Here is a 26,168-nt window from a genome sequence, read left to right as displayed (position 1 = left end):
CCATCATCTTTATTCATGAGAGAATTTTGCAGCTATGCATATATGGTCTCTTGACCCTGCAAGCTCAGGGAATTGGGACACTCTTTCAAGACAGTATCATACTATTTAGTTGTATCTTTATGTAGAACTATATGTGGATGGTGACAAAAACTGATCTGACAAGAACAAAGGGCTTTTCTGACTGTGTGGTCGACTTTAAAGGGAATGTGAGAGCTCCTAGTCAGTCATCTTAACTTGTATGAGAACTGTAAGACTGTTTAGGACAGGCAGCTACCCAGCATGGGAATCAACTCACTGCACGTGATTCTAGACCAGAGTTTGTGCTTGGAACAAGTAATGTGACAGTCAGGTCTAGTAGTGTTCAAATGTGAATATTGTTTCAGGATGAATACTGATCTCAGAGGAATGTTACCGTTTTTGTTGGAAACCCGTGCTTCTGCCAGTGCCTTAAAATTTAACATGAAAGTTTGAAAAATTAACCAAGCCTTACTGATAACTTCTCCTGTAGTGTAGCTTATGCCTAAAAGTCATTTAGAAAACAGTTTTAGCCTAAAAGTAATTAAAATAATAATAAATAAAACTAATTTTACCCCTGTGGTATTAGGTTTTCATTATTATATTTAGTTTTCATTATCATAGTTAACTATTTTTGCCTAATGCTTTTATTCAAAACTAAATGACTGTGTTTTTTTTCTGAAACATTGTGTTCTTCCAAATCAATAACTTAAATGAAAGTTGCTGGTGATTAACACTTATAAAAATTACCTCCAGAATCCTTGAAGTGTTTACTATACAAACATCGATACCTTATATTGGAAATTACTGAATTTCTGCAACTATTACAAAGTTGATATTTAGTGTAATTACATCTGTAATTTGATTCTGAATTTTGTTTGACAGTGGTTGACAGCTGTTCTTCAAAGCCTTATTTGTATTCGGTTAACTTAAAGGGGAAGTCATCTTTGCAGTGCCTGCTGTCCTTCATGCCAAAAGAGGTAAGTTTATGGAGTGATGGTGATTATACTAAATTAAAATGATGCTCTGTGATATTTCTATGATGAAATAGTATAGACATTTGAGATGCACATTTTAGTGTGTGCAGTAGTTTTATGATAGTAATCCAATTCTTAAAACAAGTTCTGATTTAACCTTTATATAACTTTTGCTGCTTTCTGTAAACATTTGCATACACACTTTTTCAATTACTTAAAAAATTGAAAATGTGTAAAATTAAATAGAAATGTCTTACCAGGCATTCATTATATCATTCAACAAGCAGGCAGCCATTTTCATTTTGCAGCTATTCATTCTTTAACTCTCAGATGACCAAGGGTCTGCAAAAGTAGGATTTTTATGTGTCACAGATTGGCAAAGTTACTTTCTGATTGAGCTATTTGAGGGAAATAAATTCAAGATATAAGACTTTATGGGTTAGTTTTATATCAAGAAAATACCACTTTACTAGCAGTAGGTGTCAACAGAGAGTGCTATAGCAAATTTTAAATCTTAAGCGTATAGGATAGTGCTTTAGAAAGGGAGGGTTTTGGGGTTTCCACATATTTGGTGAACAATGAACTGAAAGAAAACTTAGTCTGTGATATTATGAGTGAACTTCAAAACAAGCAGCTGGGGACCACTTTTACAGCACATAAACCTGTTGCATTATCTGCATTTTTACCTTAAAAAAAAAAAAATTCGTATCAGAGACAATGCATTTTGCAAGGGTCAATGATATTCTTTTTTTCACTTTCTCCCCTTTTTCCTTCCCAGCACTTTAGTATTTGAATAAAAAGAAATTGCTTTGTTCAAAGCACCATTCAAATAATATGTATGTAGTACAGGCTGTGTCTGGTAACACTGATTTTCTTCCTGCTATTACTGTCAGCTTAGATTCTGTGTACTGTTGTGAAGCTGTTGTGAAAAAACTGGTGCTGTGAATTTATAACACATTCACTGCTCTGAGATAATTTTTCCTGAGAGAACATGAGTCAATAGATTCATAAAAAATGACCTATTTCAAACCAAATTAATTCTCTCCTATAGGATAGCAGGCATTGAGATTAAGGAAGAAGCATTAGATATCATATCTTTAAGTATCCTGACACTGCCTGATGCAACATTCTCATAAGCAAGGCAATCAGATTTAGACTAGATGCAGTATTGGGAAAGTATGTAATTGTTTGCAAAATGGTACACACAGAATATCACCAGTGAGCTATTGTCAAACTGCAGAGAAAGTAAGGATAAATAATGACATTTTTGTTTAAGTAGGAAGGGTCAGTAATAGAAATGCAAGACTAGATAATGTTGTTTGAGTGATCTGTGTCTATGGTATTGTAGATCACAAGCTGAATAAGAATTTAGAGGGAGACACAATACTGATTTATATAAATAGGAATAATGTTAGTAAAGCAAGTAAAATAATTATTCTAGTTAGTGCTGATAACACTTCAACTGGAACACTTTTCCCATTTGGGATGCCACACTTAAAGAAATGGGAAAATTTCCCTGGCAAAAAAAGTCCAAAAGAAAGCAACGGAATTGATCAGAAGTCCAGAAAGCACAAACTGTGTAAAAAATTGAACTAACTTCCAATACTCTGTGGAATATAATTTATGTGCTTGTTCACTGCAGTAGATAATGAGTAGTGTGTTTAAATTATGCCAGGTGGATTAGACTGGATATGAAAACTCACTGTAACAAAAAGAGTCAAGTTAAAATCAAGTCAACTCAACCCAAAGGGTCAAGTCATCTGTCAGACAATCACATTTACCCATTCTAAAATCATATTCTAGCAGCATGTTGTTTCTCCAAAGATGAAATTCTGGCTTCACTAAGGCCAGTGTTAAGGCTCTTAGTATTTATAACAGTACTTTTTAGTGTCTGTCTCTTGCTAGTGTGAAATACAAACCAGTTAAACAATAACTTATACAAAGGAATATAGATATTTGGCTTAAAATGGTGAAATTGGAATGTGGAAAGGCTATATTCCCTTATAAATAAAAAGTAGTACATGAAGTAGTGCAGAGCTATGTAAAACAAAAATTGGGAAAAGGTTGAACTTTTAATAAGTAGGCATATATTATTACTGTTCTTATAGCCAAGCTTTGAAACTTAATTAGTTTTGATTTTTATTTTACCAGTAAAGTCCTCTGAGATGCATATTTCATTTACAAAAGCGATCTGTTGTAACAGCATCATCTTAAAGATTAGATCTCGATTTAAAATCATAAGTGTTCAACAACATTTTAAATTTTTTGTTCTAATAGAAAGATTGTCAATAGAAATGAGATACAAAATACTGCTTTGTAACTGCCAGTTAGCTTCTAGTAAGCTACACTAAACAGAAAAAATAAATGGTTGCTGAAATTGTAATGCCCTTCTGTAAGTACTTTCCAAATCACGTGTTTTCATTCTTCCCTGTTTTTCATTTTGTATTATCTGATTACTTTGGAATAGAATATACTTTTGATGGATTTGCTCTGTTTGTAGATTGGATGGAAACAAGGTAACTTTAGCTTATGGTTATGCTAATGGTTAATTTTTTATTTTTTTTTTTACTTCAGCATCTGTACAGAAAATTCAGTTAGGAGTCCTATAAAATAGAACGTCACAAATGCACTGATTAAAAAATTATAAGTAGGGTCAGAAATACTAAAAAAAGGTCTAGCAATATTATTTTATGGATGATGCAAGGGTGCGCACTATATGTAGGGTTTAACAGGTAACAATTGTTTAACTTCCAAGGCCTCAATTTCAGTTTACTTTCATAAAATAATTTTACTTGAGTCTTGTCAAGTATTTAGCAGAGGTATTTCTAATCAGCACTTTATATGCAGTTTTCTAGGTTTTTTTCCATGTAATCTCAGTGGCTAAAAGCACACCACTGTGTTGTAAGATCTAAAACATGTACATATTGATGTATAGAACCTAAAATTTGACAGCTCTGTTCTTGCTTATGGCATTAAATTTCTCTGGTGATAGTGCTGTACAAAGTGATTTTTTTTATTCTCTGCTGTAGCGGAAAAGAGTGTGGTGGAAGGTCAGTCATCCCCTTACAGACCAGCAAAAGAGCAACTCTCTAAAATCTGAAATGCCCACCTCACTCTACTCCCCCCGCCCCCCCATCAAAGCAGGCATTTTATTTGCCTCTCAGTATTCATATTTCCCATTATTACAGTTGAGCTCTGTTATGATTTTATTTCCTTGTCAAGTTGCAGGATGGATGAAGACTGGAAGTGTTGCTACTGACAGTGCTGTAAATTTAAGTGATTAAATTAATATTTCTGAAGACTGAGGAAGTAGCAGATGGTTCTTTGTTTAATTTCACTTTTCATCTGAACTACTGTTCAGTATTACTATTCGGTATTGATGAGCATCTCCAGCTGTCACTTGATACTCGTGGTATGTTAACCTAACTGAAGAGAAGATTATACTAGTTGGCAGTCTGCTTTAATTATGATATATACTTACATTTGACTGGATCTGTTTTGTGACTGCTTTTCTTAAAAAACAAAAATCTGTATAATATATCTCATCTATTGATTACAGATTTGTTTACAGGGTTTTCTGATGTCATCCTTTTTTAATTTTTCAAACTCCATGTTTATGTGTTTCCTGTCTTGAGAATAATTTTTGCCAAAGAAAACAATTTCCTTCAGAAGCAAAGGAATAAAGAACTTCAAAAAGGAAATTTTCCTGGGGCATCTTATACCTCATAACCAACTAATAAGTGCTGTTTTAATGAAATGTCTTTATTTCAGTTTTCCCTTCTCTTCACGTGCTCACAGTCTTTCTGTCTCCCTCTGCCCTTGGTGCTGGGTAAGCTCACTGTTCAACTAGATTTTTCCCTTCTGCTCTATGTGTATGTTTATTGCTAGGCAAGGCATGCCCAAATACAATTACAACACACTGGTGGTCAAGTTTATATCACTGAGAGTGCAGCACTGACACCTGGCAGCAATAGCACTGACTAATGTTAAATGAAGAGAACTTTGAAAACTGTGTTGCCCGGTATGGCATGACTAAAGAAAGCCTCTGGAAGTATCTGTACTCCCCAGGATGCTTTAGCTTTTCTTTAATTTAACTCTTGCAAAATAGAATACTAATAAAAAGCACAGTTCTGTTAAGAAAATGGTCCAAGTACCCACATCTTGTATTGTGATCAGAAACTCTTACTAGTTACAGATTCTTAAAACATTCTCTCTTGGATCAGAGTTATCATTCTACCTTATCTAGATTTCCCCTTTGTCTCACTAGATTTCTTCCTTCTCTTTCCTCACTTCCCAGTCTTGAAAATGCTCTATTCTCCTCTGTATATTCAGCTTCCCCTATTCACTGCTGTTTTCTGCCTCTGCACTTGAACAGCTGTTTCTCTGATCTCATCACCATTTTCTGGACAACTGCTCTTACCCAACTTAATTCCCAGCTGCTACAAACCTTCTGTATCCCATTGAGTCGCATTCTTTTCTGTTCACCTTCTGGTTCTACTAAAAGTTCCTGCTGTTGTAGTCATTACTGACAACACTACCCTATAAACCAACAAAAACCCACTTTGTTGATGTTATTGCTAAGAAAGTGGATACTAGAACTAAGGAAAAACTTAATTCAAAAGTGCTGATTTAAAAAAAAAAATCACAAAAGCATCAAATTATTTTAATACACTTTAAAATTTTATTAAAACTACTTGAATTATTAATGGAAGGCATCAAGTATTTAGTCTTGAGTGCAATCTTGAATTCTGCTAAAAATCAACTTGGCAATAGCTTTCCTTCTGCCTCCGAAAGCTTCGAACCAACAAATGAAGTAAATACATCGGAACTCTGAATATCTTCTGCCATTCTTACTAAAAGTATGTAAAAATACATGACATCAAAAACGCTCTTAGAGATGAAGTATGTTGGTATGTTTGTAAAATATTATCTAAAAAAATTTGAGATATTATTTCTCAGTATTCTAAGTGGTATTTCTAGTATTTCTTAGTATTCTAAGTGGTAAAATGAAGTTGATGCATTAGGATAGGATGCTGCTCAGACATGGCCTAGCTGTGTCTTCCTGTTATTCCAGTGTCTTGGAAGGTGTTAGAGGTGCCAGCGTTTTCTGCCTCACTGGAGAGAGTTTAACTTTGGTGTTTGTTGGCTGTGAAAGTCAGAGCTGTAAGTGAAAACAGTATATGAAAATATATATAAATAGGTAAGCTAGCAAATACTTCCTAATATGGTATTTGTATACAGGCTGTATGCTTCTTTCTTTTCTGTTTTGATATAATTTTGTTTGAGAGATGCTTCTGTTAGTGTTCTTTTGTGTTTTTTGTTTTTTTTTTTTTTCTCTACACTATAAGGAGGCTTAGCCAGCTGAATGTCTGATGGGTTAGGAAAGGTTCTCATTTCAGAGCTGAATAGAAGAAAATTTTTTGGTAATTAAACAAAAAACCAACCAACCAAAACCAACAAAAAAACCCCATGTCTGTCTGGCCAAATATCTGTTGTAGCTCCCTCATCCTTATCCAGAGACAGAGCTAAGAATTATTACTAATAATATTATTTATTGATTGATTGCTAGCAGTGATTATTTTTGAACTGAGTTTTAAATCGTACTGTTTAAGAAGCATAGAAGCGTGACTTTTCTGACCGTGGTTCACTTTCTGCAGGCTACCTGTCTGTGTAACAGTGAGGAGCACCTCATTCTTTTGGTTTTGTGCCAGGGAAATGGGCAGCATGTGGTCACTATAAATATTTGCTTATATTCGTTCCTCAGCTATCCCCGTATTTCTCTGGGCAGGATGATCCATCTGCTAGCAGCAGTGTCATGCATGATCTGGTAAGGAAAACAGGCAAAGCAAGGTGCAGGAGTGTATGGCTGCAAAATTACTTTTTTTTTTTTTTTTTTTTAAACGAAAGAACAGAATTTATGGTGTAAGAAATGATTTCTATAGGAAATCTGCAGCTGTGGAATTACAGGGTGTTACTGGTGCATCATCTCTGACCATATACAAGGGAAAGATTTAGTTTTATTTCAGTGTTTTGAATGATGGCTTTGAACACTAGTTACATTATTCATTGTGGAAAGCTGCTTATCTGTAATATAAAGCTGGGGAATTTAGGCTGCATGAAAGATTTAAATATGTTTTAAGGAAAAGCTCATGTTAAATCAGGGGAGGTTGAGAATGTGTATTGTATATAGTTGTAGGGCATAAACTCTTGGTTTTGCAGTTAGGTTTAAATTTGAATCAAGCTGATTTTTTCTAATGTACATCACATTTTCTCTCCTTGTATCACTGCTGAATTCATATGTTAGTGCTATAAATAAATTTTAAAACCAGCCTTTACACAAAAATCCAGTGACTTTCACTGCTTCAAGATATTTTAACAGTGCATATTATGTGATAAATACAAGAGTATTATCCTTTACAGATGTTTTAACTTAATTTTAAGTCTTAAATTAGCTTACTGATTTACTTGTAATTCCTTGTGAAGTTGTACTGTGAAAGCAAGTACTGTAATTTTATTTTTTGTACTAAAGAAACCATATGATTCCTGGATTTGATAACAAAATTTTTGCTCAACCTTGAGAATATATGCTGTGTAACAATAATAATTAGCAAAATATATATTATAAAGCATAAAATATAACATTGCACTGAGGTACTTAGTAAAGATAGAAATGAAGTAACTGCTTTAAAATTGTTTTTTGAAAATAACTTTTTTTTTTTTTCTCTTCTCAGATTCCCCCCCTCAACCTGACAAATGTGCTTGCTTGTTTTTTAGGCAGGAATTTTATATAAATATCATTTTGTCATAGTTGGTGGGGTAGTTGTTAGTTCTGTTGTTTCTTTCAGTATACTGAGTAGATAGGCCTGAGGCAGGAAGCCAGTCATCTATGTTCACTCTGCAACAGTGGGTTTAGAGCTATCTTGCACTTTGTATCAAACTTATTTCATAAATTCAAATGAGTTTTGGTAGTAGAGCTTTCCTGATCAGACAGATTTCTTAAAATCAACAACTTATATTTGTGTAGCAATTCTAGCAAAAAAAAAAAAGGAAGGTTTTTTAAAGTACCCTCTAAATAAAAGTTTGCAGAAATATCAGTTTTATTTAAAGAATTGTTATCTTCTGCTGGCAGCCTACACAAGCATGTCCTTTTCTGGCATCCTTTGGAGGTGTTCTGTGGGAACACATAATAAAAAGCTCTTTTGCCTCATGTGACTAGTCTTTTAAAGCTTCTTTTGAAGTATTTTAATTGCTAGAACGACCACTTTGTAGACGACTCCTCCCTTCCAGTTAACGTGTGTAATTAGTGTAAATCAGGACAGGAAAAATATTTCTTATGATGATATAAACAACCTTGAGTGTTTGTGAAAGAACTCTCTCTAGGCTGTTTACTTCCTACTCCTTGCTGTATTCTTTGGTTTATGAAGTTAAATACAGCTTAAAAAAAAAAAAAATCTCAATAGATAAATAACTGTGAAGTGTTCTTAGAGTATTTAAAAAGCAACTGCAAGTCCAGTAATAATATAGGATTTTTTTTAATACTGTCATTAATTTTTTTTGAGTATATAATCTTACAAGAGAGAATTTTTCGTTATGGATTTTGAGGTTAAACACTAATAATTTTTTTTTTTTTTCTTAAAAAATGTATTAAAAGAAAAGTAATGGTTCTACTTGCTAAGTGAAGTCCTCAAAAATGAAATTAAATTTTAGTTGTGTTTCAGTAATTTGTGTATGTTTGTGTGCTTGTATGTATGTGTATGAATTATCATATGATTTCTGGGCGTATAGAATTTAAAAAAAAATTCATTTGTAGTGCAGCTTAGTTAATGTGCAGTTAATGAGGTAAAGATACATTTGAATGAAATGAAATGAAAGGTCTGTGATTTGTTCTCAATTACAGAAATACATTTTAATGAGTTATGTTGGCTCTGAATTTGCACCATCGTATTTCAAAGCAAATGCAGGTTTTCAGTGAACATCATGTCTGACATGTAGTGAATTAAGTGTATCTTGCACATATTTGGTTTGCTGGTTCTTAGCAAATAAAGCCCTTGTTGCATAGTAAGACTAAACCAAATGTTCCTGTTTGTTGGGATGAAAATCAAATTTTGAATAGCTGTTTGGGAGAGGGTTAAAGGGATTTCACCTCTTATTGTCTGACCTGAACATATGAAACATAACATCATTGATGAAGAACAATTGCAGTGCTAGACTGTACTCTTTTGCACAGCGAAAGATGTAATAATAGCTATTATAGACTAAGCATTTTCATCTTACCAAGCTTTAAATCTTAGTGTCATTATATTGTTTGTTATATATGTCGTGCATGCTAGCGGTGAAAAGGATTTTCTAGCTCACTTTTTTTACTGCAGTTCTTGTCATAGGTGTTTCAAGTGTTAGAATTGCCAGTGTAGGGAAGTACCTGCTGGCTATAGGGATCTGCCAAGGCTGGGAGCAGTCTTGGACATAGAGATGTGCAGTGATCTTCTCTTTGTTCTTACAGTGACCCATAAAGCTTGGGAGATAAATTGGTTATTTATGCAGCATTTTCCATATTATATTTCTGAAGATGTACACTGGGTATGCTATACCCAGTATAGCAAACTTCTCATACAGCAGTGTGACAGAATCTTCTGATTGTATCTGTATTGTGACTTTTGTATGATATGCGTGATCTAGAGAGTCCTGTAAATGCCTTTTTTTCCCCCCTCTCTCTCTGGTATTGGTTCACTTTACAGTTCTCTCTTATTTTAAGAGCTGTCAGGGTTACCAAATAATCATTTGGTATTCAGCTCTATTATATCTCTTATGTAAAGAGATAAACTTCTCTTATATTTTTGCAAAAATTTTTAAATTTTTTTTTTGGTGGATTTCACAGCCTTGAAATGGAATGCTTATTACTTTCTACTGTAAGAAAATATAGTTGTTTTTCTAAAACTGCAAGGACCCACTGTTAGTGACATGAAATCATGTATATCACACATACTTTGAAGTGAAAGGAACTTCTCACACTATAAAGAAAAGATCCTTTTCAATCTAATTTTTAATTGTGTGGTTTTATGCAACAAGACCATATTTAGAAGATGTAACTTGAAGTATTTTATGTGGGTGACTTGACATACTAAAAAAAGAAGAGTAAGTCAGTCAAATCAGGAGATTTTTACTCAGTCTTTGTTTATGACACACCTCGACCATTAATGACTAAAAATTCTTAAATGGCATTATGATGTTCATTTTAAGAAGCCAATTCTGTGTTATAAAATCTAATAATTATCAGATTTGAAGTATCAGTATAAATCAAAGGACTGTGGGAATCTCACTAGAAAAACTTCCCTTCAACCCCTGCTTTCCTCTTGCTAAGCACAAATACACAAAATGTTCCACAAGGCTCAGCACACATCTCCCTCACCAGGATTTCGTAATTGTGTGGTAGAAACCCTGCTGGAACTCTAAACACTCTAAGTGCTGTGTACTTGCTTCTCATTATCTAAGTTCTGTGTTGATTCTGTTAGAGACAGTTATGTGCCTCATGTCCTGGCTTTGGACAATTTAACTTATTTTTCTTTCGTGTCATTTATATATTCTAATCACTACCACATATGTGTAAGCGAAGCATGATGCACTATTTTCTGCAGTTTGAAAGCTTTTAAATGATTCATAACTTCTTTATATAGCTGGTTTTGTTGCAGATTTTAAGCAGCATGCAGATTTTATAGGCCAGAGTCCTTTCTCGAGATTTCAGTGGCCTTCAAGATTATTTTTTTTTTTTTTTTTTTTTTTTTTTCTTCTATTACCTTTCTTACGGTTATCCATATGTTTTGGTCTGAAGAAAATACTCCTGTAGTGTGTCAATCCTTGGGAAGATAGCAAGAGCCAAGAAATGACTCCTTCAAAGTATCCTGTGAAATAAATTTCGCCCCTGAAGTGCACAGTCTGTCAAAAAAATAAGATTTTTTATAAAATATACTATATTATAAATTCTTAACTCTACTTATTTGGGGATGTGATTGCAGAGGTAAAACTAGGATCAGAATTACTGAAATTTGGACTCCTGGAATTCAGTGGCATTCAATGACAAAGGGTTTAAGAGATTTTTATTTTGTTTTATTTTTTTCTGAGTTTTTTTGGTTTTATCTCATGCTCCACCTTGATCTCAGAGCCCATTTTGTTTGTGCTGGGTATACCGTAACAGCTGACCTTTCCTCTTCGGCTCCCTGTGCTCATGCTTATGCATTTGGGCTACTGCTTCAATCTTTTTTGCACTCAGGAGAGTGGCTGGAGAGGAACACAACACAGTGATTTAACAGAAGCCTTGTCTGTAGCTGTGCTGATAACCCTGATGCTTTTGGGCATAGAGTTTTTTCCTTGGTGGGGGAAAAAATGGCTGGCCACTGCTTGCTGAAAGGGCTGATACTGGGTTCTAATAAACTACCATCCTTTGAATATAATGATCAGATCCTAAATTAATGTGAATGATTCTTATGAAATAGTAATACCACTCAGATGGTTTAAGGTGTACCTACAAGTTCTTTGGGCAAGTGACCACAATGATATTCTTGTCCTTTAGGTGGCAGCATATGACTTCACTCTTCCAGTTAATACTCCTCGGGCGGACTTCCCATCGACACAGCCAAGCCCTGTATCTGCGAGTTCTGCTGGATCTGTAAAGCACATTGTTGCTCCTCGGCCACAGGCGGTGACTGTGGCTGTTCCATTCTTTAGAGTTAAAGCAGTTGGTAGGTAAACGAGGGACTTAAGCAGATGGTGGATACTTGTATTTGTAGTGATGTTTTTGCTTGTATTCCAATTGCAGAGAATGACTACTTAAATTTGATTGCTAATTGTATAATCTGTAAATTTATTGGAAAATTGAAAAATTCTCAAATTGTGATTTGTATTTTTAAATACGTTTAAAGCTGTATTTTTAAATGTGTACATTTCCATACATAATTATAATGTGCTGTGAGAATATATTTAATATAGCCATTTGTCTATATAAAAATTAGTTTACCAAATCTCATTTTTGGTTCTATTCATTCATTAGTATTCCTAGACCTTACCCTGCAGACCCCAGTATTTACAGCAGTTCACCTGAAAAGTGTAAAAAAGTAGTACATTATTCATACTATTTTTTTTCCAGCCTTACTCTGTCAGAACTAGGAGCTCTAGCTAGATTTAAAACTCCTTTAAAATGCCTCTGACTGGCCCTGATCCTAATCTGAGAAAATTGGTGGTAATTTAGTCCATTTGCTTCTGTTTGCTTTTAAGTGCAGAACTGCACTTTTCTGGTCTGTCAGACTTTGTTAATGGCCAAAGTTACAGGCTGTTTGCCTGCAGCAAGAAATTGATTCTCCCACTTTCCTTAAAATAATCAGTGGTTCTCTTTAGTCTCTTGTCTACTCCTTATAGTCATGTAGACCTACACCTTGTGAATACTTTAATCCACTCACATTTCTCATCTCAGTTTTTAAAATGTAGTCACTGTGTATTTGAGATGAGAAGTAAGTGCTGAGTGTCTTCCTGGAATGGTGGTTGTGTAATGTTTAAATATCTTGGGAGCACTGAAGGAGGCCTGGCCAATTAAATGCATAATGTGGGATATGAACAACTCCAATTCATTATATTTTATCTGTTTGGTCTGCTTTTTTATTTATTTATTTTTAAAATTTTCTGTAGGCTTTAACTTAAGTCTTACTTTTGAAATCTTTTAAGATTTCCATGAAATCTGAGACACGTTCTTTAGATCCTGTGATGGAAGTAAATTAATATTAAACATTTCTAAATATAGTTAGTTTAAGAACACATAGAATAAAGGTAAATTTACATATGTATAAGAGATTATTAGAAAGCACATCTCTAAAAAAATCATGAATCAAAGTGACAAATTTCTAGTGTAGAAGTGGTTTATGTAACCTAAAAAAAAAGGACAATGTTTATTTCCTTTTCCCTTTGGAATAATGAATCAATTCTATAGGTATTGCTAATAAATTGTAATCTTATCTAAATTTCACCTCAAATTTGTACTCCTGCCTCATAGTATTTCTTCCAAGTACCAATATAGGCCAACAACAAATAATCATAGTATTAAAGTGTATATATAATACTTTCAACTCAAAGAAATATTTGAAAAAATAAAGTGTGGCTTCTATTTAAATTTCAGTATTGGATTTACAGTCTTATTTGGAATTTTGATGGGCTGGGGGGAGGAATAGAAGTCTAAATAAATGTCTTGTCCACTTAGTATTTCACATAATCATAAAGATGCAGGCAACTAGCCAAATTATTGTTAAAAAAGAACTTGATAATTTTATTACATTCTAACAACATAAAAATGGTGTCTGCTATTGATTCATAATTTCAGATTATCACCTTAAAAACTAATAGTGGGTGGGATGCATCTTTTAAGTTCTAAATTTTGATTTTATAAATATGACTGAATCTACTGTGTGCTTTATGGCACATGTGTTTTCCACTCTTACAAATTTTTTTTCCTGTGACATTTTTCATGATTGACTTAGGTTCAGACTGCACTGGACAGTGCAGTTGGCACTTAATCAATAGTTTATATCCAATGTTTGTACTTGGGATTGTTCACTCTGAGAAAAGAATCACAATAATCACAAGAGTAGTCAACCCAGTCTTTTAACTTCAGCATAGTCGATATGTTTTCAATCCAGCATGTATGATTTTTTTTATTTTTTATTTTTTTTTTTTTTTAAAAACCAAAGTTTGTAGACTGTTTCATCACCTAGGAAAGAAAGCAGGTCTCTTACTTAAATACTTGTAGACTTTTCTCTTAGAGATTGCTTATCGCTAAGACAGCACCGAAAGAGAAAAAAACCCACAACAAGCCAAAGCAGAAAACCTAGCTGGAAAAGACACAAGCCCTATGTCAGCCAGACACAAAGGAAGAGGACATATGGTCACTGTAATGGCCTCATGTGAGCTGACCATTTTTCTTTTTTTTTTTTTTTTTTTTTTTTTTTTTTTTTTTTTTTTTTTTTTTTTTTAATAATCAGACTCACAATTTTTTTCACGGCATAGATAATTTCCTTTCCTTACACTCCTAGTCTTTCAGTGGTGCTGTTTTTCTTGTACAGGCAGTTTCTATTAGAGGTGAGTGACAGCTGCATACTGATGGAAGCATTCCACCAGATTAGGTTCCTACTTGAACCAGTATTAGTTCATAGAGTTTATATGCCTGTGATTTAGAGACATACAGACAGTGGTGGTGTTTACATAATGTGATATATGTGATTAGGAAATCCTTTGGGATTTCTAGGGGGAGGAGAGCTGATCAACACACTTCCTTACTGAGCGTGAAACAAATTTGCGGATTTTAATAAAAGGAGACTGTATGCTTGCTACATTCATTTCCAGTGTTTAATCAAGAAATAAAAAGACGGTGGGAACATACACCTCTGTTTTATCTAATCCTCACTTTGAACTTCATCCTATGTGATGGTTTCTTCATTCCTGCTATATGAAATTTACGAGAAATACTGTTTTTTGTAAAAAAAAAAAAAAAATCAGGTCTTTTCCAATGATTACTGTTACAAATGTAAATGTATTCATCTGCAATAGGAAGATCACTTGACTGTGTGTGTAGCGTCTTTATATGAAGGAGAGATGCTATAAATCTGGTAGATATGTGAATAATTTAAATGTGACTAAAGGGTCTTGAGACAAAGTTAAATTACAGTAATTATGTGTATAATATAGAACAACAGAAAGAAAATACAGCTTTAAAACAAAGGAAGAAACAGTTCTGATAAATGTACAGGGACTTTGAGGAAATATTTGTTTAAAATAATGCTGTATAAATATCTTAAATGATTTTTTCTAACAGTACTTAAATCACCATTGGAGTTTTCCTCAATGGAACTTAAATTTGTACAACATTCAAGTGGCATACATTTCAATATTGCTGATGGAAGTCTGAATTCTCAGGTACATAATCACAAGTGTTCTTATAGTTATTCTTGGCTATAGCTTTTAATTACTAAGAAATGACTGGGAAAAGAATACAGATTTGGAATTCAGAATTCAATTGTGTTCCAAATACATGATTTAAAAATTTAAAATTTTACCCATTTTATTCAGTTTTTTTTAAATTTTTATATTTATCTTTTGATCACTCTAAAAAAACTCAAAAATGGGCTTGTCCTGACTCTGTTAAATGAGAAAGTGTGGACACCATGAGAAATTGACCATGAACTGTGTAAGAGAAAGCTTACTTCCCAAGATTTTCTGCCTATACCGGTAAACTAGACAGTGACAGGTCAGGAATGCAATTGATGTGCCATGATGGTCCATGAAGTTAAATTGCTGTCCCAGTATTTTGTATGGTACTGATCTGTGCCAACTGGCCCTTTCCCCCAAAAAACATCCTGGTTAAGATTTTGGGCTTAATGGGAAAAGGCACTAAATAGGATATTTGGCCACAGCCATTCTATTTTGGGACATAAGAGAATTTGGCTGTATGAATGCAAAACGTACCATAACATAGTTTATTGTTTCTAATTCCCAAAAGGCTTTGGAAATTATAAAGAACTACTTCTGGAAATGATTAAACTAGTTGAAACTTTTTTTCAAGTATCTTTGGAAAACAACAAAGTCAAGGCCTTTTTCCTAGCTATGGATGTGTTAGCAGTTGGAAGAGTAACTCTGAGATACAGGAATGGATTTTTTTGTTTGTTTGTTTCCACCATAGTCTTATTGAATTGAAAGAATGGGTTTTGAAAATCTATTCTGAACTACTTGTTTTTCAACACATGTACCTGTAAGTCTAGATGTCTTGAACCATGTGTTTAGTGTTTGCTGTGCTTCATTTGTATCAGGAAAAAACTAATTTCTGTTTGATTAACTCTCACTGTGATGCTTTGATCTATTTACCTTGTATAAATGAGGTTTTTTGCATTCTGGAAAGAAAGTATTGCTCTTTGTGAATTTGGTGACTGGAACGCATCTAGTCTGTGCTGATAGGCATATCATCTTTTCACCTTAAAGATATAATAAACTGTTTTCTTCATTTCTTCGTAGTGCTTTCTGGCTTTCACTCTGATTCAAAAAAAAAAAACCCAACACAAAAAAACTTAGGATAGAGCAATATGAAAAGTATCATGGTTTTTGTTGCTTTCCCTCTTTCATGATGTCCTCCTTTCTCTGCAAATACTTACAGAAGCTTGACCTGAAGAATATCTCAAGACAGCAGTTGACATGGAAATTGAATTGTGATGATGCAGGCAAAAATACAGAAGGTGGTATTTTTAAATTCAGTCTGCAGACTGGATTTCTTGATCCAGGACAAAAAATCAGCATTGCTGTGTTCTTCTGCCCTTGTAAGTAACTTTCTGAATTCTTTTGCAAATAGTTTGGCCAATATACAATTTTCATAGATTTAAGTGACTTTTAATGATAAATCATAACTAGCACTTGTTTTGATTAACTTTCAGTTAATGTGACTAAATAATGAACTAAAATGTTGAAAGAAAGGTTTATTGTGGTTCTGAGAAAAGACAGCTGCAGACCTAACACAAAGCATGGAATCACTTGATAGCATTATTTGAAAAGTGTGGTTTGCACATCTAAAGCTTCAAAGACTGGGACAACAATGTTATTTTCAGTAATTAATTTTCAGTACTGCTCCATCATGTCTGTTTAGGTTGACTGACTTAGATACTAAAGCTTTCCAAGAGTACCTTCAACTTGTGTGAATTTTTTTTTTCTAAATAGCAATAATGTAGAAAAGAATGGAAATTTCCTGCCTCAGTAAGACACAAAGTCATGTAGCTGTGCTATTTTCTGAGTAGTCTGCTCAGGTAACCACACCTTAAGTAAAAAAGGTAAAATAGATTTCTAACAAAACTTGGGAGCATGCAGGAAGATGGTAATCAACCACATAAAGAAGAATGGCAGAACATGAATATTAAGAGTCTACCTTATTCCCTGTCAAGAGTAAAGAGTGATGTAACAATATAGTGAATCGGTAAAGCCCACCAGCGTATGCAGTTGACGCCTACAGAACTCGTTTGTTTTGACAGCTTTAAGTGGCCTAGTGTTGGGGCAACAGCATCCTCAAGGGGAAGAAATGTTTTGTCAGTTGGATCTGATCCTGAGTCAGCAAGTGAGCATCCCTGTCCTAAAGAAAGATGTTGCTGCTATTCTTTATGATTGGATTGAAAGCTATAACCTCAGTTAAGCACTGGGAACAATTTAATATAAATAAATAAAAAGTATAAGACACTTGTCATGATTCTGTATGATGAATTGAGAATACTGTATTAATTGTTGCTCTTTAAACATGTGAATATTCAAGAGCAGTATTTCATTGCAGTTGTTGCTTGGAGTTGCTTGATGTACTTCAAAACTTTTTTCCATCTATGTTTTGTTGGTAGCTTTGTCTTGCGGTTGAAGAAAAAATTCACATCAACTTGTGATTTTGCCTTGTGAAGTGGAAAAGTAATTAATATATAATGATTTTTGCAGAAATATTTAGAAAGTTGTTTGTTTTAAATTATTTTAACTTTTGAGTACCAAAATCTGACTTTTCTGAAGTAGTATTTCTTTGTGCATATAATACCTGGAAAGTTTCTGACCCTATCAGTATCTCTAGTCATAGTTTCTGCACTTCTGAGCTGTCCATGAGGTATCCTTTTAGAAATCTGTCTTTAAATTACTCTATTAAATTATATATTATTACAAATTAAACTACTAGAAGAAAATGAAATGCCATTTACTACTGGAAGGCCAAGCAAAAATATTTAGTGTGTTTCTGGCTTTGATGCATCACTTTGTCTCCTTTTCCCCTACATTCCTCCAAAGTAAATTGCAAAAACCCTGGGTTTTGGCTCTGAAGCACATGTTGATGAAAGAGCCATAAAAATGTGTTCAATGCAATAAAGATTTTTTTTTTTGTGTATGTTCTATTTTGTACTTTGTTTAATCATTGAATTTGGAACAAAATGATGTGATCTCATCTTCATTTCATCTATGCAGGTCCTCAATCAGCTTTTAGTGATAACTTATCAAAATAAAATAAGTAGAGATGAAAATTTTTGTAGAAGAATTTATTTTGGGAGCAATATGAAATAAAAAAAGTCAAGTAAGAATGTAGAGGAAAGAGGAATGGAAATATAGAAGGTTGGAAAGGGGGGAAAAAAGCACTCATAACCTTCTGTTGTTCCTTGTGATTCAGTTAAAAATATACATGTAGTTTACTGTATCTCTATTTCTTGTAAACATTTTTTTTTCTCCTTTTATAAATTTATTATTTGCTTTCAATAGGGTATTTATGCAGTATTTCAGATAATAAAACCTGAAAAATAAGTGTTGTAACTTCAGGGTATACTAATAGATATTTTTGCAGAGTTGTGCCTGTGGTTAGAATAATTGTGGATCATACTAAAATAATCACTTGTGAAGAAAACATATAAACGTTTTTGTCTCCTTTGAATTTGAGAAACATATTCTTCTAATAGGAGGCATAATAGCTGCATTTTGCATTGATCAGGTTAATGTATATAGCTTGGAAAAGGAAATTGCTCAGGGCAATATTAGATTTGGAAGATAACAAGAATAAATCTATATTTTGTAAAATCATAGAAAGGTTTGGATTGAAGGGGACCTTAAAGATCATCTAGTTGCACCCCCCCTGCCATGGGCAGGGACACCTTCCACCAGCCCAGGTTGCTCAAAGCCCCGTCCAACCTGGCCTTGAACACTGCCAAGGAGGGGGCAGCCACAGCCTCTCTGGGCAACCTGTGCCAGTGCCTCACCACCCTCACAGTGAAGAATTTCTTCCTTACATCTAATTGGGATCTACCCTCTTTTAGTTTAAAACCATTACCCCTTGTCCTACCACCCCACTCCCTGCTAAAGAGTCCCTCCCTGTTTTTCCTTTAAGCTCCTTTAAGTACTGGAAGGATTTCCAGATATCTGGTGATATTTAGGGCCTGGGTGAGCACAGGGTCTCATTTTCTCCTTCTTCCAAGTACCACTCTGGCATTTAAGATAGAGGAAACTAAAAAACAAAACAAACAAACAAAAAAACAAAACCCAAAAAACACAAAAAACCCACCTAATACTGTTTTGTGCAGCAGCTGGAGAGGCTTCATGTGATAATGAATAGGTGGAATGATCATCTATATGATGGTTGTTCTATTTAGGTGTTTATGTCATGAGAATGTATTAAAATTGCTTGCATGCTGCAGAATATGAAGCAGAGAACAGCATACAAATAAAAGCCAGTATTTTGAATTACTGAATAAATTGTATGTGTAAATGCAAATGTGTAGGTACATAAATGTGACTGATTGTCATTTGAAGTTATTTGTATTTTTGCTGTGTTCCCATATCTTTTATTTACAGAAAATCATAAATAACTGTAAAAATCAATTGCCCTTAATTCGATGTTCTAAGTATTTTCCTATGATTTATAGCCTACTTGTGCTTATACCTTCACAGAATATAATTACTCTTTCTTGTAAGAGAACATTAGATACATTAAAACCCACACACGAGACCTAGTTAATGAATACTGTGTGCTAATCACCTTCATAGGTTTGTACTGTAAAGCTGTGGTATGTGGGGGTGAACAAACCGTAAAATTAACCTTGAGTGTGCATTAGAATAACTTGTTAAAATATGCTGCAACATTAATAATAACGAGTGCAAAATGCTATAGTAAGCTACAGTGTTAAATTAAATGCAAGAGTTTGTATAATCCTTGGTAATATGATGCTACCCTCTAAAAAAATAAACTAGATTTAATAGAGATTCTCAGGAACTAGAGGTATATGAATATGATCCTCTTTTGCTGTACTACAGTATAACGCTTTAACAGTATACAAAAAATTTCACTATATGTTACTGTGATATGAAAAACTTTTCTGCAGCATAGTAAATTACAATAAATCTGGGATCCTGTGTGAAAAATACTCACAAATGCACCCATGAGTTACCAGGAGTTCAGTACCCCTGGAAGATGTGATGATTATGTAATGGGCAGAGATGACCATCATGATGTCCATCTTCTAGGGTCTTTTTTTCTGCAACAGTAAGATATAAAAGAACTATGCCCTTTAACAGTTTCTGTGGAGAAACTGTTAGTTTACTTTTGAATTTTTTCTTCATTTTTTTGTAGGGCTTACCTTGAATTTTTAACTATCTGTGACTTCTGCTTCTGCTTTGAAGTCAGTATTTCAGTGTAAGCAAATTCTTCATTGGCACCCATTTATGCTGAGGGCTATAAATGCAATAAGGCATGAAATATCAGAAAGTTAACGGCAACTAAACTAAAAATGTTTATTTGTGAGACAAGTTTAGGAACTGAATTACAATGTAATACAAACTTAAGAGGGTGAGAAGAGCAGATGGTGATTTTACTTTCTTCCCACACACTCAAAAGATTAAAACACATGCTATTATACAGTTAAGATTTCTGGTGGGAAAAATAATCAAAAAATAGATTTGTTCTGCTAGAGAGGAACAAATAATATGGACATCCCTAAAAAGGTAGCTGTTTAAACTAGCTTTTTCTGCTAGTTTAAATTGCAACTAAAACATGTAGAGTGGAGGGTGTGGGGATTTGAAATATTTCTCCAGAAATATGTGAGCAGTATCGAGAGAAGAACTTGGATATGTGTATAACTGACTTTCAGCAAAAATATAATCTGTATATGTTTCTATTAACATAAGGTATGGTCCTAGGGAAGCATGCTAGGGAGTTAGGCACTCTGAACTGGATGGACTTTCTAGTGCTAATTAGGCTGAAAATGAAACAGCTAATGAGTAATACATGTACTTTGAGAAGTTATGTTCCTTTATTCAGAGTTTATTCTAAGGTAAGACAATGAATGCTTATTTCCTCTGATAAATATATCTAGAAAAGACAAAGGGTCCCATATAATTCAACGGATTTTGTTAGCCCTTGGCAAATTTAGATTGGCAGATTTGTAAATGCCATCAAATATCCCTAAGGAAAATTTTCACATCTGCTGGACTGCCTGTTGTTTGTCCTATAGAAATTAATGGTAGTATATCAGAATGGTATCAGCAGCACAAGCTTTGACAGTAGTCATGAAAGGTGTCACTAATAGGATAAAGGCATGACTTCAACTGTTAGTTCAGAACATAATTTTCATTAATTTCAAAGTAATCTATTTAACATGAAATAGCCTGAAATCCTTGGTTCTAGGCATTACAAACTAATGCACATAACTTAATGAAATAATTCACTTTTTTTTTTTTTTTTTTTTTTTTTTGTCTTTGTGTCTGTTTAGAATGAGGACAGTATTGCAATATCCAGGTTTTTCTGTCATAAGCAATAAATTATTGCTTTATATATTATGCAGAATTCTGATGTTAGTAAAATGTGTGGAGTAACACAGAGTCATCACCAATACAGAATAAACAGTCTGTTCTGCCTTCTGAGTCAGGGATTCTATGGCAAACAGATGTCATCATGTATTTAATGGATTTGCTAGAGTTGTTATGTACAGTATGGATTAAAAGTTTGTATGAGGAAAGCTTAACACCATTCTTTTCTAACTTTTGAAGGTTAATATGAATATTTTAAAATGTGAGTTAGTGAAAACTGCATATTCTTTGGTGCTGACATATTGCTCTTCTAGTTTTCTTCCTTCATGCTGTTCCACCTGTATGGCATTTGTTGGTTATGGTCTTTCACTTGCCTTTACCATGTGTCATACATATGCATGAAGTTAGGATACCAGAAGCATGATTTAGTTAGAGCACAGCTGTAGGACAGTAAACTTTCTAGTTCATGTATGAATAACTTGTATAGAACATATTTTCTTACAAGCATGTCAAAATTCACCTGTTTGCCTTTTCTCTCTCCTTTGTCTCTACATGACATTTTCTGATTTCTCTCACCTTTCCCTCATAAAAGAGCTAAATGCTAGAAAAAGCTGTGTTCTTGCTGTATCAAAACATAGAAGAACAAGTTTCTTAGCATTCTCGGCTGTATTAGCTCTTGAAGTTGCTTTCCATTTAACAGAGAATTAGCCAGATGTAAACACTGCAGCCAGTTCCCGTTTCATCTGTTTTTTCTCTTTGCCCGTTTTATGTTTTCTGGTCTGAATCAAAGGGCCTTGTTCTGGTGAGCTAACAAAGATCTGTGAAGCTCCTCTGTTATCATTTCCATGAAGAAATTCGCTCTTATGAGTGGGGAATAAGACAAAATATTTTATAGACACTGTTTTTTTATTTGTGTATGTAAACAATGGCAGCTCCTTTTCATGCTGTAAAAATAATTATCTGAGCTAATCTCAGCAGAGCTTGTCATGGTATTTTGTTTGCAGTGACACATACGTGCTCACACAGACACATAAAATGCAAAATTAATTGTTTTGCTATCTCTTTCCTTCTTAAATATTATGTGAGGGTGTTTCCATACTTACTAATCCGATGACAGAGGGGAATCCAAGGGAAAGGAGTTTTTCTTGAAAATGTAAATATTAAACTTTTTGGGTTGTCTTACATCATGCAGGTTTGTTTCTAAATAGAAGAGGTGTTCATTAGTTGACCCTCAAAACTCTTTGTTTTGCTAGCTCTTTAGGAGGTGGGAATGACTGAAAATTTGGTAAATGGCACTGCATGGCTTGGAACACCATTTTGATGGTGCAATGGTTGTGTAAGGAAGCATCCTGCTCTCCATATCAGTGAAAGAAAGCGTGGGTTTCCATGCTAGAGAAAACTGCCTTGGAACAGTCAGCAAGATGGCATAAGAAAGGGCAGAAAACAAGGAAATGGGAGATGCTCTCAGTGGAGGGTAGAACCTGTCCCGCTGGCTTGTGTGATGTGGACTTGGAAACAGTATAGGTTTTAGAGTCATCTGTTAAAATGTAGTGATTGCCATCTTAAAAGGCACCAACTTTTTCTTGTCTTGTCAGCCGGATGCTTCTGATATTTATTACTTTATAAAATCAGCATTCTCTGTGTTGATTATGTAATTTATAATATGACTGCAATTCTTAAAATTTTGAGAAGTGCTACACTGATGTTATATGTAAAGGAATATAAATACAATAAATGAAGTACTCAGACTTGGAAAATTTTCCAACAAATTAAAAAAAAAAAAAAAGATTTCTGGTTGCTACAGGCAAGTCTTCTAAGATTTCTTAATGAATAACTTTGCTGATACAAATTACTGTATGTTAAGAGTTGAGTAAGAATGCAATACTGATGACCTTTTTTTTAAAAAAATAAGGCAACACCCCCCCTCCCTTTACTGTAGCTTTTAGTTGCAAGTATTTATGGTAATATATATAATTTTTTTTTTTAACAGCTTTTCCTGGGACATACACATCTGAAATGTCAGTGTGTCTAAATGATAATCCATCACATTACAAAATAACATTGTCTGGTACTGTGAAATCACCAAAAATAAATTTTGATCCCCCCTTCTTAATGCTGATGCCAGTTCCTCTGGATATGAAAACTGAAACATCCATCGGTATTTTTCCACAAGATTATTTAAGGTAAAAATATCAAATTAAATTTATTATAGAAATCATGAATAATTCTTGGGTTTGTTTTCTTATGAAAAAGTGAATTAATTTTTGTTTGTGGAGTTTGGTGTTAATTTTTAGCTTAGCGGAGGAAATAGTCTGCATATTTAAGAGAAAATTAATGTAATTAATATTGCTGTACTTTCAACAAGCCTATGTTCTGTCCTCAAGACATTCCTGCTTCATGAAGTGATTATCTTCTGATGTAGTCACTGTCAGATGTTTTTAAAATTACTTTGAATAGCACAAAAATTAAGAAGGGAGTCCTACCAGGATTTTGTTTCTTTACTCCACAGTTTATAAAGCAGTTTTAACAACTAGCTGTATGAACAATTGGTGGAGTGGTTTTTGGTGTGCGTTCATTTTTTTCTCCCTTTTTTTTTCTTTTCTAATCAAGAATTTAGTACCTAAGAGAACAGCACAAATGTTTTAATCCTGTCACTTAATATAATAAATAATCCATATATTTTCATTTCTCTGTGGATCACCCATTTTATCTTGTTATTTGAATTTATAAGGTAGCCTTTTTCTAATCTTCCTATTATATAGCATAACCCAACACCACACCTATTTCAGTTTGATAGAAATAATAATATTCTGATCTTTCCAAGCACTTTTGTGAAAGTATGTCTCAAAGTGTGCTTTTCTAGTCTTTTGTCTTTGTAATTAGTAAAGAGCAGTAATAGTTTGTGATGCTTATGTAGGTAACATTTCAGTACCAAAACAACTGGAGCAAAACTCTTTAACTTGATGTAAATTAATGAAAGTAACTTTTCCTTCAAATTATTATTGTCTTATCTCATTTGAGTTCTAGTATTTTATCAAGTGATTTGTCTATTGTTAATAACTCAGCGGTTGGAACTGAAAGGATTCCCTCTGGGCCTGGACTGACTGCCTGCAGAACTGGAACCTAAAGTTACATAACTTCACAAATTTAACCTTAATATTTCTGTGTTAAAACTTGCTTTAACTTGTTGTGTGATAATGCAGTTTACTCAATATTAGTGGAAGCTTTAAGTTTAGGAAACATAAAGTAAGGAAGTAATATTTATGCCCTTGGTAGCACCATTAGTAGAAAACACTCTTCATTTGGATGTTGAACTATTGTGTGTCAGTATAAAACGTTCGGATATGTATGTAGAAAACAAACTAGAATCTAAATGCTAAAGGAATTTTAGTACTATAGTTAGTTTCACTTATTTATTCTCCAAAACTGAAGTTTTTTTCTCTGTATTTATCTGTGAAAGGTGCTTTCATAAATGTATCAAGCTGTGAATCAACTTCATTACTGTCATCCTGTGAGCGCAAACACCATTACTATTTGTTTTTAACACAGGGAATCACGAATTCAAGTTGAACTTCCAGAGCTTGAACTTGAAGATGGTAACAGGATTTATCCTTTTTCTGTACAATTCCCAGAAGGACGAAATATTGTTCTTTCATCAGATGGCACAAATAAGAAACTAATTTGTCAAATCAGCTTCAGATCATCTAGGCCAGTGTCATTTTTAGGGAGTATGTTCTTCATTGATGAAGAAGAAAACAGGTAATGTGTGCAATTCAAATTCATTTGGGGGCAGGGTCCAAAGTGACAAAGTTGGATATAAGACACAACTCATAATGGTTGGGTAAAGGCATACAAGAATCATTCTGAAAAAATGAAACAGAAATTTATTTTTTCAATTGAATTACAATTCAAAACCAAGAAATTCAGCTTTGGTCTCAAAAGTAAGATTCGTCTAAGTGTCCTTCTTCAGGTCTTGTAACTTACTGATATCTACTAGTAATTCTCTTGTCTACTTCAGTCTTTTCAGATTGCTTTGGAGAGATATGGTCTTCATTCAGCAAATTGTAGTGTTTTCTATTGCAAAATATTTTTGTTTTTAAAAAATACCCTATTAAAATTTTATAGTCCATTTCATGCTGGATTTCAGGGTGATCTGATTTAGGGTTGAGCCAAACTCTGTGAAATTTTATTCCACTGAGCCTTTTTCTTATGTTTCATTTTTTAAAACAATGAAATGTTTAGAGTCTCTTTTCTGGTATCTGGAAGAGCTGGTGGTTCTTATCAACTATTTGCAAATTTTTGCAAAGTTGCAGTGGAGGGATCTTGCAAAGGATTACTCCATTTTCAGTTCTCTCAAAAGAGCACCTCTCAGGTGTTCTTCCTCTGGCACCCAAGAATTCAAGAAGCATCTCTGAGTAACTCTATTTAATACAGGTAACTCTACTCTATTGCAGGTGCTGTCTCTAAGTAAGAAATTCAGGTTATTTTAAAAACTATCTGTAGCATGTGGAACTCTGCAAGAGTACTAGTGGTTTGGTTTTTTGGTGGTTTTTTTTTGTTTTGTTTTTTTTTTTAATCTTTGCGAATGTTTGTGGTTTATTCGTATGATTTGTTTATACATGTGGTTTATCAATACCCTGAGCCTCCAAACTTCAGAGTAAAGGTAGAGAGACTTTTCAAGGGGGAATTATACTGGAAGTCAGAATTTAATTTTGCTAGGAACCAGGAAAAATCATCTCCCAATATCATTTTAAAGGGACATTCCTCCTTCCTTTTCCCAGTGTATGTCAGTCTTCTGTCTTTTGCTCTCCATGTTGTCTGCCTATGCACTTTTCTACTACTTTTTTTTTTTTTTTTTTT

General features: G+C 33.8%; 1 protein-coding gene across 1 annotated transcript in view; it reads left to right on the top strand.

Moving 5' to 3' along the window:
• CFAP47 (cilia and flagella associated protein 47) overlaps positions 1 to 26,168 on the top strand; it is a 338,064-nt gene that overhangs the window by 31,299 nt on the left and 280,597 nt on the right. Inside the window, exons 21-26 of the mRNA XM_026846341.1 lie at positions 901 to 995; positions 11,557 to 11,725; positions 14,839 to 14,939; positions 16,171 to 16,330; positions 23,299 to 23,491; positions 24,858 to 25,067. Of these exons, the coding sequence (XP_026702142.1) occupies positions 901 to 995; positions 11,557 to 11,725; positions 14,839 to 14,939; positions 16,171 to 16,330; positions 23,299 to 23,491; positions 24,858 to 25,067 (928 nt within the window). The remainder of the gene's footprint in view (positions 1 to 900; positions 996 to 11,556; positions 11,726 to 14,838; positions 14,940 to 16,170; positions 16,331 to 23,298; positions 23,492 to 24,857; positions 25,068 to 26,168) is intronic.

The sequence above is a fragment of the Athene cunicularia genome, assembly GCF_003259725.1.
Source record: "Athene cunicularia isolate RWA chromosome 1 unlocalized genomic scaffold, athCun1 chr1_part1, whole genome shotgun sequence".
In the NCBI taxonomy this organism is placed as follows: Eukaryota; Metazoa; Chordata; class Aves; order Strigiformes; family Strigidae; genus Athene; species Athene cunicularia.
Note: the sequence above shows the minus strand (reverse complement) of the source record. Positions and strands in the feature narration are given on the sequence as shown.